This window comes from Eublepharis macularius, chromosome 8 (genome assembly GCF_028583425.1).
Source record: "Eublepharis macularius isolate TG4126 chromosome 8, MPM_Emac_v1.0, whole genome shotgun sequence".
NCBI classification, from domain to species: Eukaryota; Metazoa; Chordata; class Lepidosauria; order Squamata; family Eublepharidae; genus Eublepharis; species Eublepharis macularius.
Window position 1 is genome coordinate 111835756 of NC_072797.1, and position 15757 is coordinate 111851512.

At 43.3% G+C, this 15757-nt stretch overlaps 1 protein-coding gene across 1 annotated transcript in view; it reads left to right on the forward strand.

Moving 5' to 3' along the window:
• The window catches only part of CNTLN (centlein), a 282369-nt gene that overhangs the window by 262771 nt on the left and 3841 nt on the right, over positions 1 to 15757 (forward strand). Inside the window, exons 24-25 of the mRNA XM_054986823.1 lie at positions 1230 to 1424; positions 2826 to 2903. Of these exons, the coding sequence (XP_054842798.1) occupies positions 1230 to 1424; positions 2826 to 2903 (273 nt within the window). The remainder of the gene's footprint in view (positions 1 to 1229; positions 1425 to 2825; positions 2904 to 15757) is intronic.

Below are 15757 nucleotides of genomic sequence, written 5' to 3' on the forward strand. Positions count from 1 at the left end.
ACACCTTTCTCTGCTAGAAAGTGCCACATCTGGGCCTGTACCAGTGATCAGAACTGATAGCACACTGGGCCAGCGGCAAGACTCCTAGTATTGATCACAGCCGCTCCCTGAAAAAGTGCTGATTGTAAAATTTAGCCATTGATTTGATGACAATAATTTTTTTAGAGTGTTGTATGTGGTGCCTGAAAGTATGCTATACAAGTTGCCTCCACATGTAGCGTAGGTCCTTTCCCTGGAACAACTTCTGAGGACCATTTCAAACATTACTTTTTTGAAGGAAGTAAACAGTATCAGAAACAGTATATACCAAAATAAGGTTGAACGGTAGCACAGTGACCTCTTTCGCTGCATGGAAAGGGGCTGAGAAGCCGATTATACTTGCATGTCAGAGAAAATAATGTGTGAGTTGACCGTGCAGAGCTCTTCTGCATGTTGAATAAAGAATCATGCTTGAATTTGTCTGTATAAAACCTTTCATTAATAGAAGTGACATACATCGGAGGCACCGGCTTATATTAGAGGTTGTCTATGACCTGTTTGAAATAAGTTGTAAGCTGGCAAGAAGTATTTATCCGTGTGTCATTGCGCATGCCCATTTGAATAGACTCTCAGCTGCTCGCTGTCACCCTGCCAGAAAACTGTAGCCCAGATGGGCATTGCACTAGCATGCTGACACTTGCACGCACAGCAGCTGAATGCAATGTCACATGGGTAAATTCTTCTTTCATGCCCAATAGGACCTGTTTTATAGACATCCTTGAATGTCTTTGAGCAAATATGGACCTAAAGCCTAAATCTATACCAAAATGTAGGATTAAATGAAAGTAAAGGTAAAAGAAAAAAGGGTAACCATAGACACAGTCAGGTGTATAAACAGCTTGTTGGCAAAGTTTGTTCTTTTTAACTGGATTACTCTACAGTGTTGGGGTGCTCTACAAACATGATTATAATTTTTAGAACTACCTGAATGAACATGTTAGAATTTGTCCAGAGTCAGTCCACAGGTGTACTATTTCCTAGTCGTTGAATATACATTCAGTGAAAGATGTTGCCAGGTTTGCGTGGGTTCATTCCTATATTACTCGACTCTTAAAGGTTTTTTCACTTCTGCTTTCTACAAAAACTATAGTCACAGCTAAATTTTCATAATGAGGTATCGTGAGGACCTAACTTGGATGATCGAGGAAATATATTGATCATAAACCTACATATTTTTTCTCCATAATCAGACTTTGGCTACGGAGCTGCAGCATAATGTGAAAGAGATCAGAACACAAATAAGGCGTACGAAAAAAATACAAGAGAAAAAACGTGGCAGTGGCATTTCACAAGAGTCAGTTCATCGGGCCCAATACCTGGCTGCATCTATCCTTAATATTTCAAAGACTGACTTGGATGATATACTTGAAATTGAAGATGAGAAGGTAAAGCCACTGTTCATTCTTGACTCTGCTAAGAGTCAAGGTCAGATCATCTGTTAGAGGGATACTGGGCTTTACCCATTTAAATAACTGGGTTGTAGGACTTTCCCTTTCTGCTTTTAGTGAGATAAAACCCAGTTCAGCCATGCATTTTCCACTTTTAGAGCAGCTGTGCCATGATCTTCTTTAAAATTTTCATGTTGGGTGCAGTTTGTTTCCTATTAAGGGAGGAATTCTACAGTGTAAGTTTGTGCGGTTACTTGATTCAAAGCCCGCTGATTTCAATGGAACTGGGGTAACTTCATGGGATTGCACTGTTAAGATGGCTGATAACAACTTTATGTGAAAATTAACTGAATACAATACAAATACTTCCCAAAAGATTAATTAAAATCATGAGTTAAATGCTTCTTTCTCAATGAATTTTAATTTAATGGTTTTTCACTGAGTTAAGTGTGCCTCTCTCACTTTTGCCTTTCTATGTCCTTTACCATTTAAGGCTTGTGTCCTGTCTCTATCTGGCATCCTTTCAATTTTTGGTTCTGCTTCATGTCACGACACTGAGCCTTTAAAGTATTAGATACTAATGACACAAGTGTACTCTGCAGTCAACAACTTGCAAAGTAACAATTGAAACTGGTGCTACACACACACCATCATAATTGAACCTTATACTTTTAGATTATACTCTTTTCCATCCTTCTAACAGCGTCTCCTGTGCCCTCATACCTTTTTAAAAAATTGTGCCATTATGAGTCATCCCTTTATAATTTCCTCTATATAAGAAGCTACTTCAAGATAACCTTAAGCTCCTCCTCCATTTAAGTGGCTGGTTACATCGCCACATCCCTGTCTTAATCCCCGTTCAACCCTCTCCACTCAATAAACTGAATACATTTTAATTCAATGTGATGAGTGTTTCAATTATGTAACAAAATCACTTAAAATAATAAGGTAGCATTAGTAAGAAACAAAGAGGCCCAGGATTCAGTGAGCTTTGTAATTTGTTTCCCTGGACCAAGGGGACATGGAGTTGTCTTTCCAATAGTAGCCTTCCTCTCGACTGCCAAAGCTCCATCCCCACCAAGTTTGTCAGTATTGCTCTGTAACTTCCTGGAGCTGGATTATGGGTTGTAAAAGACTTACCAGTTTCACCCACTGATCCCTCAGAGCTACTGGAGTTAGGCCTAGTTGCTGTCTCACTAATTTCCAAGTTTATGGGAACCTGACAGGGTGGTGCTTCACTCCTAGTTTGGCTGCTGCCTCAGAGAGTCAAGACTTCTTTCCTCTCTGGTCTTCCTTCATGGGCTGTAAGTGCAAAGCAAGATGGCCTTTTTGGCTAAAGGAAGATTCTGCCGACTCCTCCACACTGACAGAGATTATGAACCAGTATTTTATTTTCAGGAAACAGAACAGATCAAAAGAGAACAGGAAAGTGACAAGGAATGGATGTGCTACTTACAGAAGCTTCTGGAAGGACAGGTATTAAATTCACTTGTACTTTATTTGGTGGCAGATAGTTTCAGGCCGTAGCCATGTTGGTCTGTACTATTAGAAGAGCAAGATTTGGATCGAGTAATACCTTAAAGATCAACTAGATTTCCAGAATATAAGCTTTTGAGAGTGAAAGCTCCCTTTGTCAGATGGTGGCAGATGTTGTTTGTTTAATGGGAAAGAGGATCTCCTCCCACCACATTGTCTAGATTAGAACATAAGACAGTACCTTATACTGTGTTGGACCATTCACCCAGCAGTCAGTATTGTCTGCTTTGACTGGTTGAGGTTTTCCAGGTCTTTCACAGCACACTGATTCCTTTTTAGCTGGAGTTGCCAGGGTTTGTATCTGACAGTCTCTACATGTAAAGCAGATGCTCTACCACTGAGCTGTAGCCCCTCTCCTAAAAACTGGTAAGCTTAAGAAGCTGGGAAAGCCAGCTTCTTTATTCTGGGACCCAGATTCTCCCCAGTAAACTTTCATAGGAGCTGGGGAGGACCAATTGTGATGGTTATCAGTCACCCACTCTCAGAATCTTGTCTCTGGGAGAATTCAAGCCCTAAGGTGAAAGATGTGGTGCTGGCTGGGCCCAGTGGACTATGAGGGAGTCTCACTCTGGTCCTTTCCTAGTGAGCACCTTTCCCATTAGAAAATGGGAAATTGCCATAGAGGCCGTTGCATCTTCCCAAATGTCTTGCAGGTGATTCTTCTATTTACAGATGAGAGAGGTGCCTCACTCACCTGGCAGGCAGCTCTCTCATCCTGGGCCCACGAAGTGATCTAGATGGTCCAAAAGCATTGTATAAAATGCTGCAGCTCATTCAGCTAACATGTGCCTTCCCCATGGAAAGTTAGGGATTATAATGAAACAGGGGCCTTCGTGTTAGTTTCACAATGAAACATTGCCACCAAGTCAAAAGTAGGTTGAATACACAGCCTCACCTGGAAGCATTCCCCTGAGTGAGAAATGAGTGCTCGTCTCGTTTCCTGCTCCTAAGGGCTCCTTTCCAGGTCAAAAGGCACACTTTGCCAATCTGACAGTTCAAGGAGAACTCTGAAGATGTCTTAATAAAAGAATGGGACAGCTGGATGTGGCCTGAGCCATCCCTGCTTATTAAAATAATATTTAAGAAAGAGACGATCAATTGAAGAGCACTAGAGCTCTTGGTACGGTTCACTTACTTATGTGAAGTTCAGGAACAGATTTACAGTGAAATCAATGGGTGTAGACTGGAGTAACTCTGTTTAGGATTGCACAGTTAATTACCAAATTTTTAAATAATCATATTTAAGAATTACAACCATTGTTCCTAAGAAATATTTTCTATTAAAGGGGCTTTTCAGTAGAATAAGCGGAAGGGTCAACACTACATTTGTTTGAGCTAACTTTACAGGTGGAATATAAAACATCTAAGGAAAAAAGTATACATCTTGGCAACATATTAATTAAATTATTGAATCTATCTGTATCCTTGGTGGAGAGAAAAGGATCCATTCCCTCATATGTCTTAGGAAAAAGAGATTTTTTTATTATGTGCCTTTAAAGTTAGTAGTTGATATGGACACCTGAGGAGTTCATGGGTTTCGGTGACCTTTTACTATGGACCTGTTTCCAGTCAATTCATGTTTTCCTCACAGCCAGACAGCTGTTTATTACCGTGTCTTCCCGCATTCTCTACAATATTTTCTACTGAGACCTCAAGCAGCTTGTTAGTGGGAAGTAAATATTGATTTGGCATCCTGTCAATGCAGAAAGAATGAAAAAATTTCCACTAGAGGCCCCTCAAACATTTTCCTATCGACATTTTCTGGGCAGAGTGGAAAGCTGCATAGAGGATGACAAGGCTGAGACTAGTTGAAATCCCTGAGGGGTCCATTGAGACTGCTGCTGTGACCTGTGTGATACTTTTTCTTCTCTTTCAAGTCTTTTTTTTTTAATACACACACAGTCTGCTGGGATGCTCCCCTCTTGTAAGTGATCAAGGGCAGCTTATTGGCAGGTGAGAGCCCTGCTTTTCTAGTCATAGCCGGCTTTTGTTTCAAGATGGCTGACAACATAAACTGTATCTTGAAACTTCTTCCCACTGTAATTTTTATTTATCTTTTTAATTTTACCAATGTGTTTCTAAAAATCTAGAGGAAGTTTTCCTTAAAAAAAATCCTTTATGACAAACACATCTACGTGCTTACTATGTGAGTGGTGTAAAACACACGTCATTTCTCATCTGAATGGCTGAAGGGAGATGCTGTAAATAGCTTTCAATTTGTTTTAAAGATTCTTTCAGATCTATACAGTGAATTAAAAGAGATGCACAGTTTTAACACGAGATCAAAATTTATAATCCCCTGCTATTAATTTATTTACAATGTAAGACACTTTGGGTCCCCATTGGGGATAAAGTGGGGGGGGGCATAAATGAAGTAAGAAATAAATTGTCAGAAAATACACTCTGCTAAAAGAGTAACAATGCTTGCATTGCTTACGTAGAACAGATATATGAATCTTTAGCTAATAAAAAGTATGAATTGTGCAACTCCCTTAGAAAGTGGGTATGCACACTATGCTGGGTCCTTACTGTGGTGACGCAATCTAGAGCTGTCACAACAGGCTCAATCTGTCCACTCCTGTTCCCCTACGCTATGGCACTCTTCACCTAACAACCTTGTTCCTGGTTTAGTATTTCGTTGCTATTGGTGGTCACTGTGATTAGAGTTCACCAGGGCTTATTCGTAGCCAGGATTCAAATGGGTTAGAAATTTCTCTTTAAGATGGAATCTGCGTTAGCATAACCACAATTTACATTGATGGATATATAGCACTTAACTGCTGAGAAAGAAAGGGAGGGAGGGAGGGAGGGAGGGAGGGAGAAGAGAGAGGCACAGACTTACTGTTCTGTCCAAATCTTTTAATTTTGGTTAAAAGATCACCTTGTTTTCTGCATCCTTCTTTAGTGGAGATCTCCTTTTGGTTTTCTTCCCTGGCAATGAAAAGTCATTAGCAATGCTATTACACCTTTCTGAGTTCATTGAAGTTAAGAGAGGAAAATGTTTTCCAATATAGCAGAGCCTGGAAGGAGGAGAAAACTTTGTCAGAGGCCGTTTCCCGAGTTCTCCTTCCAGTTTAGAAGCAGGTGTCTTTCATTTGGCATATGTTTATGAAAGTAAAGGAGGTATCATATGTTGCAATATCTGCACAGAAGCCCCTGAAAGCCACTTCTCTGTGAAGGCGGTGCTACTGTGTGCTCCAGTCCAGTTTTCCACAGAGCTTCTTTGCTAGCAGCACGCGTTCCTAGCAGATACCAGTATTAAGCTGCTATTTCTGCTCAGAGCACGGGGTACAGAGTAAGTGGATTACCCACATAAGACTTACATTTCCATACAATACATTTACATTAGTTTTATTGGGCTTGGTTCCCCCCACCCCACATGCACACACACTTTCTTTTCTGTACAAAATGTCTTGCAGCGAAGTACATGAGATCACTTAATACTGAAGTTTGATATAGTGTCTTCTTGTGCCATTGAGCCTGGCCTCTGGAACGTAATTGCCCAACAGTATTGATTTAATTGCCTAGGTTTATTTGTGGACTCCTAATTATTGACTGGAGGTAAATTTAATGGAGAAACCTTTATGAACATGGAGAAACTGCTGCTGTTGCTGTTGTACATAAATGAACTGCATCACAGCCCTTTAGATCATTTTTCAAGCTAATTTTATTCCACTGTGACAATATGATAACATTTAAAATGTCATACAACGTTTTATTTTTATTGCTGACATGCACCATTTTACTGCTACATTAGAATTTGAGAAGGGGGGGGGGTCACGGTGAGCACTAGGTGTTCTTTATTGTCATTTAAAGATTCCCCTGGAGTGTTTATAAGCCATGGCACACTTCTGTATTATGGTCTTTCTCCACCTGTGTTTTCTGTAATATTAATACCAGAAAGGGACAGAATCTTTGCCTCTTTTAGAAATGTTTATACTCTTGTTGATTAATAAATATCATGCCTCTGGGCAGCTGCTGAACAACTGCACGTGCCCCCATATGAAAGAGATTACGGGCAGTTCAAGGAGTTCAGTATTTAATTGGATCATCAAGTTTTTTAGTAACCAAAGTCATCTGTGCCATTTCAAATGGGGAAAATCTTTTCATTTAAAATTTTAATCTATTTTTAGCTTTAAAGATCTTGGAGTGGTAGAGGAGGAAAATGTGGTGCCCCAAACTTTTTGAAGTGGAAGGAATGAGATATGTTCAATGCCCTTCTGTGGCAAGAACATGATGAGTGCAGCTTTTGTGCTGTGAAACAACTAGCTCACAGGACTTCTAGTACAGAAAAACTTGAAAGACCCTCTGACAACAACTCCGCTCCATCCTCCTTGTGACAGCCTTTCAGATACTTGAAGAGGGCTTTTATATCACCTCTCAGTCACCTCCTCTTCAGGCTAAACAAACCCAACTTTTTCAACCTTTCCCAATAGGACTTGATCTACAGACCCTTCACCATCTTCGTTTCCTTCCTCTGAACACTTCCCAGCTTGTCAAAATCCTTCTTAATATAATTTAATTTAATTAATTATTCTTATTCATCTCAGAGCCTAGCCATCCTAATGCAGAGTCATCTCACATCTATATGTTACCTTGCTGTAAATGTCAGACTAAGCTCTGGCAAAGTCAGGGTAGTCACGTAGGGTAAAGCCAACATACAAGCAAAAGAATGCCAGGCAGAGGCGAAGAAGAAACTTTTATCTGCAGTAAGGGCCAGGAGCAAGTAACAAAAGAATCTCCTTGTTGTCTCTGCTGAAACATAGGTGAGACTAGGGGTGTGCACAGGGGAAAAATGGTAATTTGTTCAGTTATATTGAATTGGAAAAAAATTCGGTATCCCCTGAATACCAAATTGATCCTCTAGTTCGATTTGGTATTACAGAGCAAATTTGGTACAATTTGTCCATTGTTTCCTGTGGAAAACTCAATTAGGGTTTTTACCCCCAGTGGCCCAGGGAACCCCAAAGAATGTGCCTCCAGCCACCTCAAATCTCCAATATTCCCTATGAGGAAAATTATGGGGGCTATCCATGGGGCTGGGGGTGGCATTTTGCAAGCAAAATCCACCAAATGTTCAGGGGGTCTACTCCTGACTGTCCTCTGAATGCACCCCAAGTTTCAGGGAGATTGGACCCTGGAGGGCACTTTCCATCCCAAAAGAAGGTGCTCCCAGTGACTCCATTTGTTCTTATTGTGGGGGGAAAGTCCAAGCTTTCTCGCACTGCAGAAACACATGGACCAAGGCTGCCATTGCCACAGCACACTCTCAAATGCAAGCTCCACACCAGACAGTCCAACAGAACCAAACTGACACCTCCCTCAAAAACTCCAGCACCCCCTAAGTAGGCTAACCAGCTACTCTCCATGATCTCAATGATAAGGGCTTTACAAGTTCTTTCCCAAGAGCCCATAGGCACAAGGCAAGGATGCCATAGCCAAGACATGCTCCCAAATGCAAGTTCATCCCTGAGGAAGCTCAACAGTACCAAACTAACACTCTCCCCAAACCCCCTACGCCTCCTCAGCAGGCTGACCAGCCACTCTCCATTGTTCCCTATGAGGACCAACATCACACTAGAGAATCTCCAAAACCAAACTGAAGCAAGGGACAGTCTTGCAAGCTGAAGCAAGGGAATGGAATCCCCCCCGCCCCAAACCAAAGTGAAGCAAGGGGACCAACTTCACAACAGAGAATCACATCCATTCCACCCAAACTAAACTGAAGCAAGGAGCACTCTTGCAACTTAGCCCAACAGACCCAGTGTCATTCACAGAAGTCAGGCATTGGGTTCAGCCAGTGTGAGAACACCAAAGAACAGAACCAAGCAGTACCCAGCCACAAGCACAAGGCAATGGCAAGCAAGCACAGTTGCGTAAGATTGATCCTACCCATGTGGCCTTAGGCTGAAACTGACAGTGAGGAATGTGGGAGACCCAAATAATCCTCTCTTTGCAGCAGCCTTCATCATTGGCCCCCTCCTACCCCTGCAATGAAGAAAGTTAACATTAGAACAACGTAATAGAACCACACATTACATCAGCCATCCTTCCCACCCCAGCAATGAGGAAACTTAAGTTAACATTAGAACAGCACATTATATAATTATACAACAGCATTCTTTAGCTTCATATGGGTGTTTCTGTGAGTTTTCCTCTGTGACACATGGTGTATTGTTCTCTACTTTTCTATAACATCTCTCTCTGACTTTTTCCATCCCATTGGTAAGAAACCAACATTTTTGAGGCCTCTTTTCTCAATTATCTGCAAAAATATGTGTTAACATGGGCTGGTGGATTTGCAGTATGTGTGGGAGGGGGAGGGGGTCCAAGTTGCAGTGTGTATTTGTTGTGCCAACTGAATCACCTGGCCTCCTCCTCCTGGTTTTCTACCTAACTTTTAAGTTTTGGGAAGAGCATTTTTCCCCACCTCACAGACTCCCAGAGGGTGCAGGCCACAAGGTGGGCTCACCTCATTCACCCTGGAAGTCCAACATTTGGAAATTGAAGAGTGGCATGTTGACCTTCAGGAAGACCAACTGGTCAACTCTCCAGGGGAGCAGATGAGTGCAATGTGAGCTGATATGTTGCCCACCCATATGCTTGTTCTTCACACTTATCAGAGGGCAAGAGAGGAGCTTCTGGGCCTCAAGAGAGAGGTTCGGGCAAACTGCTTCTTTCTTGGCCCAGTAATTCAGCGGATCGGTGAAAAGCAATTTGCAGGGGTCTGCAAGATAGTCCCTGACTATTGCCATCATCGAATCCTGGCTCCTGTGCCTCACATTCCCCGAGGGGCCAAGGGCACGTCAGAGTATCTTCGTCTTCATGGACATCCTGGCACTGACCATGGGGGGATCAGTGAGAGGTGAACCTGCAGAGCTGGACTCTTGTCCCATTCCCTCTGCTGGCAGGAGGCCCCTCTTGGCCTGCCTATGCTGCAAAGAGAGGGCACCTCTCATGCTGGTGAGGTGCTCAGCCTGCTTAGCGAAAGCACCCTTGACATGTAGATTGCACATGGTCACCAGCATGTACAACACCTTCTCGGTGATGCCCTGCTGCAGCCTTCTCATGAGCACTCACACTCCTGGAACAAAGTCTGCATGTCCTGCTTCTGGATCCAGGAAGGAGGCCATAGCTCTTTCATGGGTATGCACCAGAGAAATGACCAGACCCATGTCAGATGAGACTGTGACAGTGAATTCCTTGAAGGGCCTCAGGACCTCCACTCTCTGGGAGATGGTGAACCAATCCTCTTGGATGAACACACCCTCCCCTTCCAAGTGTCATTCTCCGAGAGCCACACTATGAGGGTGGCCTGCTACTCCATCAAATGCTCAAGCATGGCATGGGATCCCGTGAGTGACAACATCAGAGATCAGGCGATGCTCTGGCATGCTTGTCCTGACTTGCTTCTGGTGCAGTTGATTAGTTGCTTTCACACAGTGAAGAAGTGACTCATGAGTCACCGGCAGTTGTGGAGGAGACACTGGAATTCATGAGATTTTCTGCAGGTTCCTCAGAGGAACCCAGACCAAGCACAACCAAGAAGTGAAGTTTGTAGACCGCATAGTAAATGCACTTGAGGCTTACTTGCACTCTCACTGCTTTCATGTTTGCATCACCATCAGTCACCATGTATCCCATTGGTGATGCTTCCCTCACTTACCCAGTCCAGTAATTTCCCCTTGATGATGGCAGCCATGTTCTCTGCCGTGTGTGCCTCGTTGAAAACCTTGGCATAGAGCAAAGTCTTGCAGTAGCCAGCTTAATGATCTCCCATCTGGCCCTTCCTGATGCTGGTCATCCCACCCCCACCCTGAAGGTCATTGAATTGCTACCAGTGTGCAGTAAGCAAGAGATGCTTGGTGTCCCTTGTCTACAGGAAACCAGGGGAGGAGAACACCAGAGTTGGTTGCGGGACAACCCTCCTGCTGGCTTGCTGGCAGCCGTGTGGTGCCAGTTGTTGCTGGTAACACAGTCTCCCCCCCCCCGCCCACGAAGCACTACCCAGTGCTGCTTCTTCATGTGATTCCTGAGGCTGGCTGTCGAGATTATTCACATCCTTCCCTTGACTGACCTGGGCCTTATAGAGCTGGCACTGTGCATACTAGGGGTCCTCTATCTTCTAGAAGTGCTCCCAGACATTGGAGGATAAGGGGTGATCATGCTGCCCTGTAGCTGCAGGCATCCTAGGAGCTGCTTCCTGTGAGGTGCTTGGGCCAGACACACTGTGTCTAGACTGGGCAGAAGAAGATGGTTGAGGGTGAAGACATAGAGATGTGGGGGAGGTCACCACTTCCACAACCTCTTCTTCCATCATTCTCTCCTCCGGCCTTGCCATGAAAGGCCTGTTGCTGACCTCAGAGGAAACTGAGGAAGGCTTACCAATGGTGGGCTCCTCCGGCATTTCCTCCAATATCCTCTGGGCCCCTTGGGTGAGCACAAGGGAAGGAAAATTCATGTCCCCCAAGCCCAACCCAAAAGACTCCTCATGCTGCTCCTCCTCCCACAGCTGGATCTCAACAGCAGGAGGAGAGGGAACCTCAGCAGCAGGCCCCTGGTCAGTGCCAACTCCTGTCTCCGACACCTGTGGTGGGAGTGGTGTTCCTGCAGCTGCCTCAGGAAAAAGGGCCTTATGAATTCTTGCTGTCACCAGAAGCCAGGCTGATGAACAGCAGTTGCACTGGGGTGGGCCTCCTCCATGCAGGTTGGGGGAGAGCTGTAGCCCTCCCCTTCCCCCTTCTCTCCACCTCTCTAGTCTTATCCCTCGCCTTTCCCCCAGGGCCTCTCTCTAGTCTCCTGTCATACTTTTTTCTGCCCCCTGGAACCGACACTAACTAGTAAGTAACCTTATTAAACAGTTAAATTACCAACCCACCCAAAGCACCTAGCCAAAAATGTTTCTTTTAAAACCTACCTACCTTTTCTGAAAGCTTGCTTTTTGTGGGTCCAAACCTGGAGATGGCCACACAAATCTCTTTTTAAAAGGCCCTATTTATGTATGTTGTGGCACTACATTAGCAAGCAGCTTAATTCCTTTTGGGAATCAAGCTACTCCTGGCCTGAACCCCAATCTACAGGCAAGCCTGTGACCCCCCCCCCCAAACCCTTCTAATGTGCCAGGCCTGGCTCCAAGGGAGCCAGAGGTGGGCAGTGAAAACCTAGTTAAATGTCACTAATGGATGGCCTATTTATCTATAGAATTTGAGTAGAACCTGAACTCTTCTTAATTCCTACATAAACCTATTAAAAGGGGGGAAAGCCCTCTCTTTGGTCCTTAAAAACTATCAATTAAGTTTTACTTTACAAGACCTACAACTGGCCTATCTTAAAAAAACTTTTTAAAAATGCACACAACTCTCTGAATACCCAAAGTACACCCAAACACCACTAGGTAAATGTAAACCAAGAAGCACCCCTACAAGCACCCCTGCCCCGGAAGAAGAACAACCAACCAACAAAAATCTGCAGTGAACACGAAGCCAAGTTTCTATGCTAACAGAAAACAGAAACACAAGCCAACGTCTATAAAGAAAGAACAGCCCCAATAACAGGGGAAAACAACACACACACACACCCTGCAAAGAACCAACAAAAATTTACAGCAACAAAACATCCACAACTGGAGAAAACACAGAACCTGCCCCTTCCCTGACAAACAAGTGAATCTAATAAGCAGGAATTATAAAACAGCAAACAAAGCATCCCAACCACAGGATAAAACAGAAGAACCCCCTCCCCCGAGAAGAACAGCAAAATAAACCCTAAGTGTAATAAATAAAAGTAAAACCAAAGCACCCCCCCCCCACAAAAGCCAAACAAAACTGCACCCCCACATACAGAGGAAAAACCCAGCTTTTAAAATGCAAACTAAAAAAACCCTTTTCCTTTCCCTCCCACACCTATCCCTCCCAGACACAAACCCGACCCCCTCCCCCTAAAGAGAGAAAAAACCAAATGAGTCTACAACTTTCAAACCAGGCAGCAACAGAAACCTTCCAGGTGCAGAAGTCCCCCAGGTACAGGTCTCAGCAGGCAGCAGTAGGAAGGAATCCACTGGGCAGCTAGATCCAGTCGCATTCCATGTCAAGTCCAAAGCATTCCAGGCCTAGGCCAGACCACAGAGAGAGAGTCCACAGGCAGCAGCAGGTAGAGCTTCAGATCTCTCCAGGCAGCCAGAGCACATACCACACAAAATGGAGGCTGCTCTGAGCCAAACCTGCCTATTTAACTCCTTGCAGGGCAGTTTAAAAAAGGCTCTCTCCTTATAGAAAATCCCATTGGCCAGGGAAGGAAAGCTCCTGCAAGGATTGGCCATTTACTCCTTCTCCTTTCCTCCTTCCCCCTCCCTTCTGTCTCTGCCTCAATTTCTCTCCCTTCTTCCCCTCCCATCTAGTAAAAAAAGGCAGGAAACGGTTTGTTTGTTGTTCCTTAGCAAAGGAACAGCCCAGCTGCTATTAGCAAAGTTTACCAAATTAACCCAAATTAATTTGAGTTTGGGAATACCAAATCTGATTTGGTATTCCCTTTTGAGTTTGGTAATATTCAGTATTTTTAAAGGAAGACCAAACCTGAATTCTACATCCCTAGATGGGACCCATTGGGTGGAGTTGTCTTCCTTTGATCGTACTCCCACTGAGATGAGTTGGTAAACACCCATGGTAAAATAATCACACGCTGCTTGTTGTTGTTTGAGAACACTTTGCACAAAAAGTCAGGCTGTTGCAGGCCCCTTTCTTTTTCTGCTCCTTTGCTCATTATTTTCAGGCATAGTTCAGATGAACCAAAAGAGCAAGTGTGAGTGGGAGAGGCCAGTAGTCATATAAATGAACCCCCAGTTGTTGAGTGCCATTGCAGCTATTGTGGCTGCTTTGGGGAAACTATCTGGTTTTTGTTTTGTTTTTTTCAACATGTTCCTTGGGCCCGACTCTAATTAACTTTGTAATGTGATTGAGTAGAGGCTGTTCAGAGAGCCCTCTAGAGCCTGTTGCTAGCTCTTGGTACTCACAGGAAGAGGGCTTTAATAGTACTGCAGTGGTCTTTCCTGTCCCTGCAGAATTTACTAGCAGAGGTTTAGTAGTTCACTTTCTGACTTCTGCCTCTTCTCCCAGGAGCCCTTACTCAATTGAAACTCTCAGAAATTAAAGCTTCCAGTATCTTTACATTAAAAGAAGCTGAAGCCTAAATAATAGGCAGGTTATGAAGGATCGGCATTATCCATTATATAATGCAAGCACCATTAACTATAAAGCTGTCACAAACTTAGTCAAAATGGGTTTCCATTGCTTGGAGCATTTCAATAATGTAATGCAATATGAACTCAGCAGTTGTATGGCATATGAAAAGTGGTTCTGCATTACGTCACACAAAATTAAACAACTGAACAGAGATGTTCAGGATAATGGACCCAGGATACCTAGTACACGACAAAGAAATATTCAGGTGGAATTTTTTTTACACAGTATCAATAATTACTAGACAACATGGCCATGCAACAACATAGGAAAGAAACATTTACTGAATTTGTTTTTAATTTCAAAACTCTCAGGACTATTTTTTGCTGAAGCTAGCCAGTGCTAAATCATCTTTACCAGTTCAAACCAAAGTAGGCATGCTGCAGGACCTACTGGTGTTGCAGATGGGGAGGTGAAGGGGCCAAGGCTGGAAAGGAAAGCAGCATTTTCAGTCTCTCACATTTCCTCCGTGAACTAAGGGCATGCACGCAGCACATCCGTGTGCATCCTCCACTCTAACTATAGGTTAGTAATAATCCATACCTAAGAAAAATCATGAATTTGATGGTTCGTAACACTGAGTCTAATTCTGACTCGGTTCCTTTGGTTGACATGTGTGAATTTCTATTGTGAAGACACTTATTTTTGTACTTCTTTTCCACTGCCTTAGTTTCGTTTTCTTGTAAGCAGCATTGATGGATAGATTGTTGACATTGATGGATAGATGGTTGACGTGTGTGAATTTCTATTGTAAACACCCTTATTTTTGTACTTCTTTTCCACTGCCTTAGTTCCGTTTTCGTAAGTACCATTGATGGGTAGACAGATGGCAGGGCTTGGATAGAAGGCCCAGTTTGAAGTTTGCTCCCCGTACCATTGAATTTAAGCATCTCTTTGCTTTGGCCTACCCATGTTGGTTCTTTCTTCCTTTCCTTTTCATATTCTACCTTAGGAGACAGCAAACTTGCAGGCAGGGTTCAGCCTTTGTTCCTGCTTCTGTATAGCTTTGTAGATTCAATCATAATTATAAAGGATAATTTATGTGTTTGGTTTATAAGAATACCCCTTTCTTTTCTTCAGAGGGAATAGAAATGTCTTGGAATGGCATTTTTCAGGGGGGAAATGGCAAGGGAGGAAAGGCTTAAAGAGCCCTCCCCATTGTTCTCCCCCAGCTGCTGCATTTGGACCGGGGTGAAGGGGGAGAAAGTCTTTTAAAATGATCACAGAACAAGTAGTTCCATTCTTAAAGATCAAGAGCATACAGTCTCCCAAAAGGAAACCTATAATTCATAAATTTTGGACCTGTGGCTTAATTCCCAGTGAAATCCAGTACCACTGAAGTGAATTACACTTAAGTTCACAGTTCAGCACTTAGGTAGCATTCATTTAGTGGGACTTAATTCCCACTAAATTTAGTGGGGCTTTATTCCTCCACCCCCACCCCCAATTGCATCTGGTAACTGTAAAATAGCTGGCTTCGGGAATTTTAGACCATAGATTTTTATTAATGTATCTTATATTTATAAAATTTAAATACAAAGTAGAGAAATGTTTTTAATA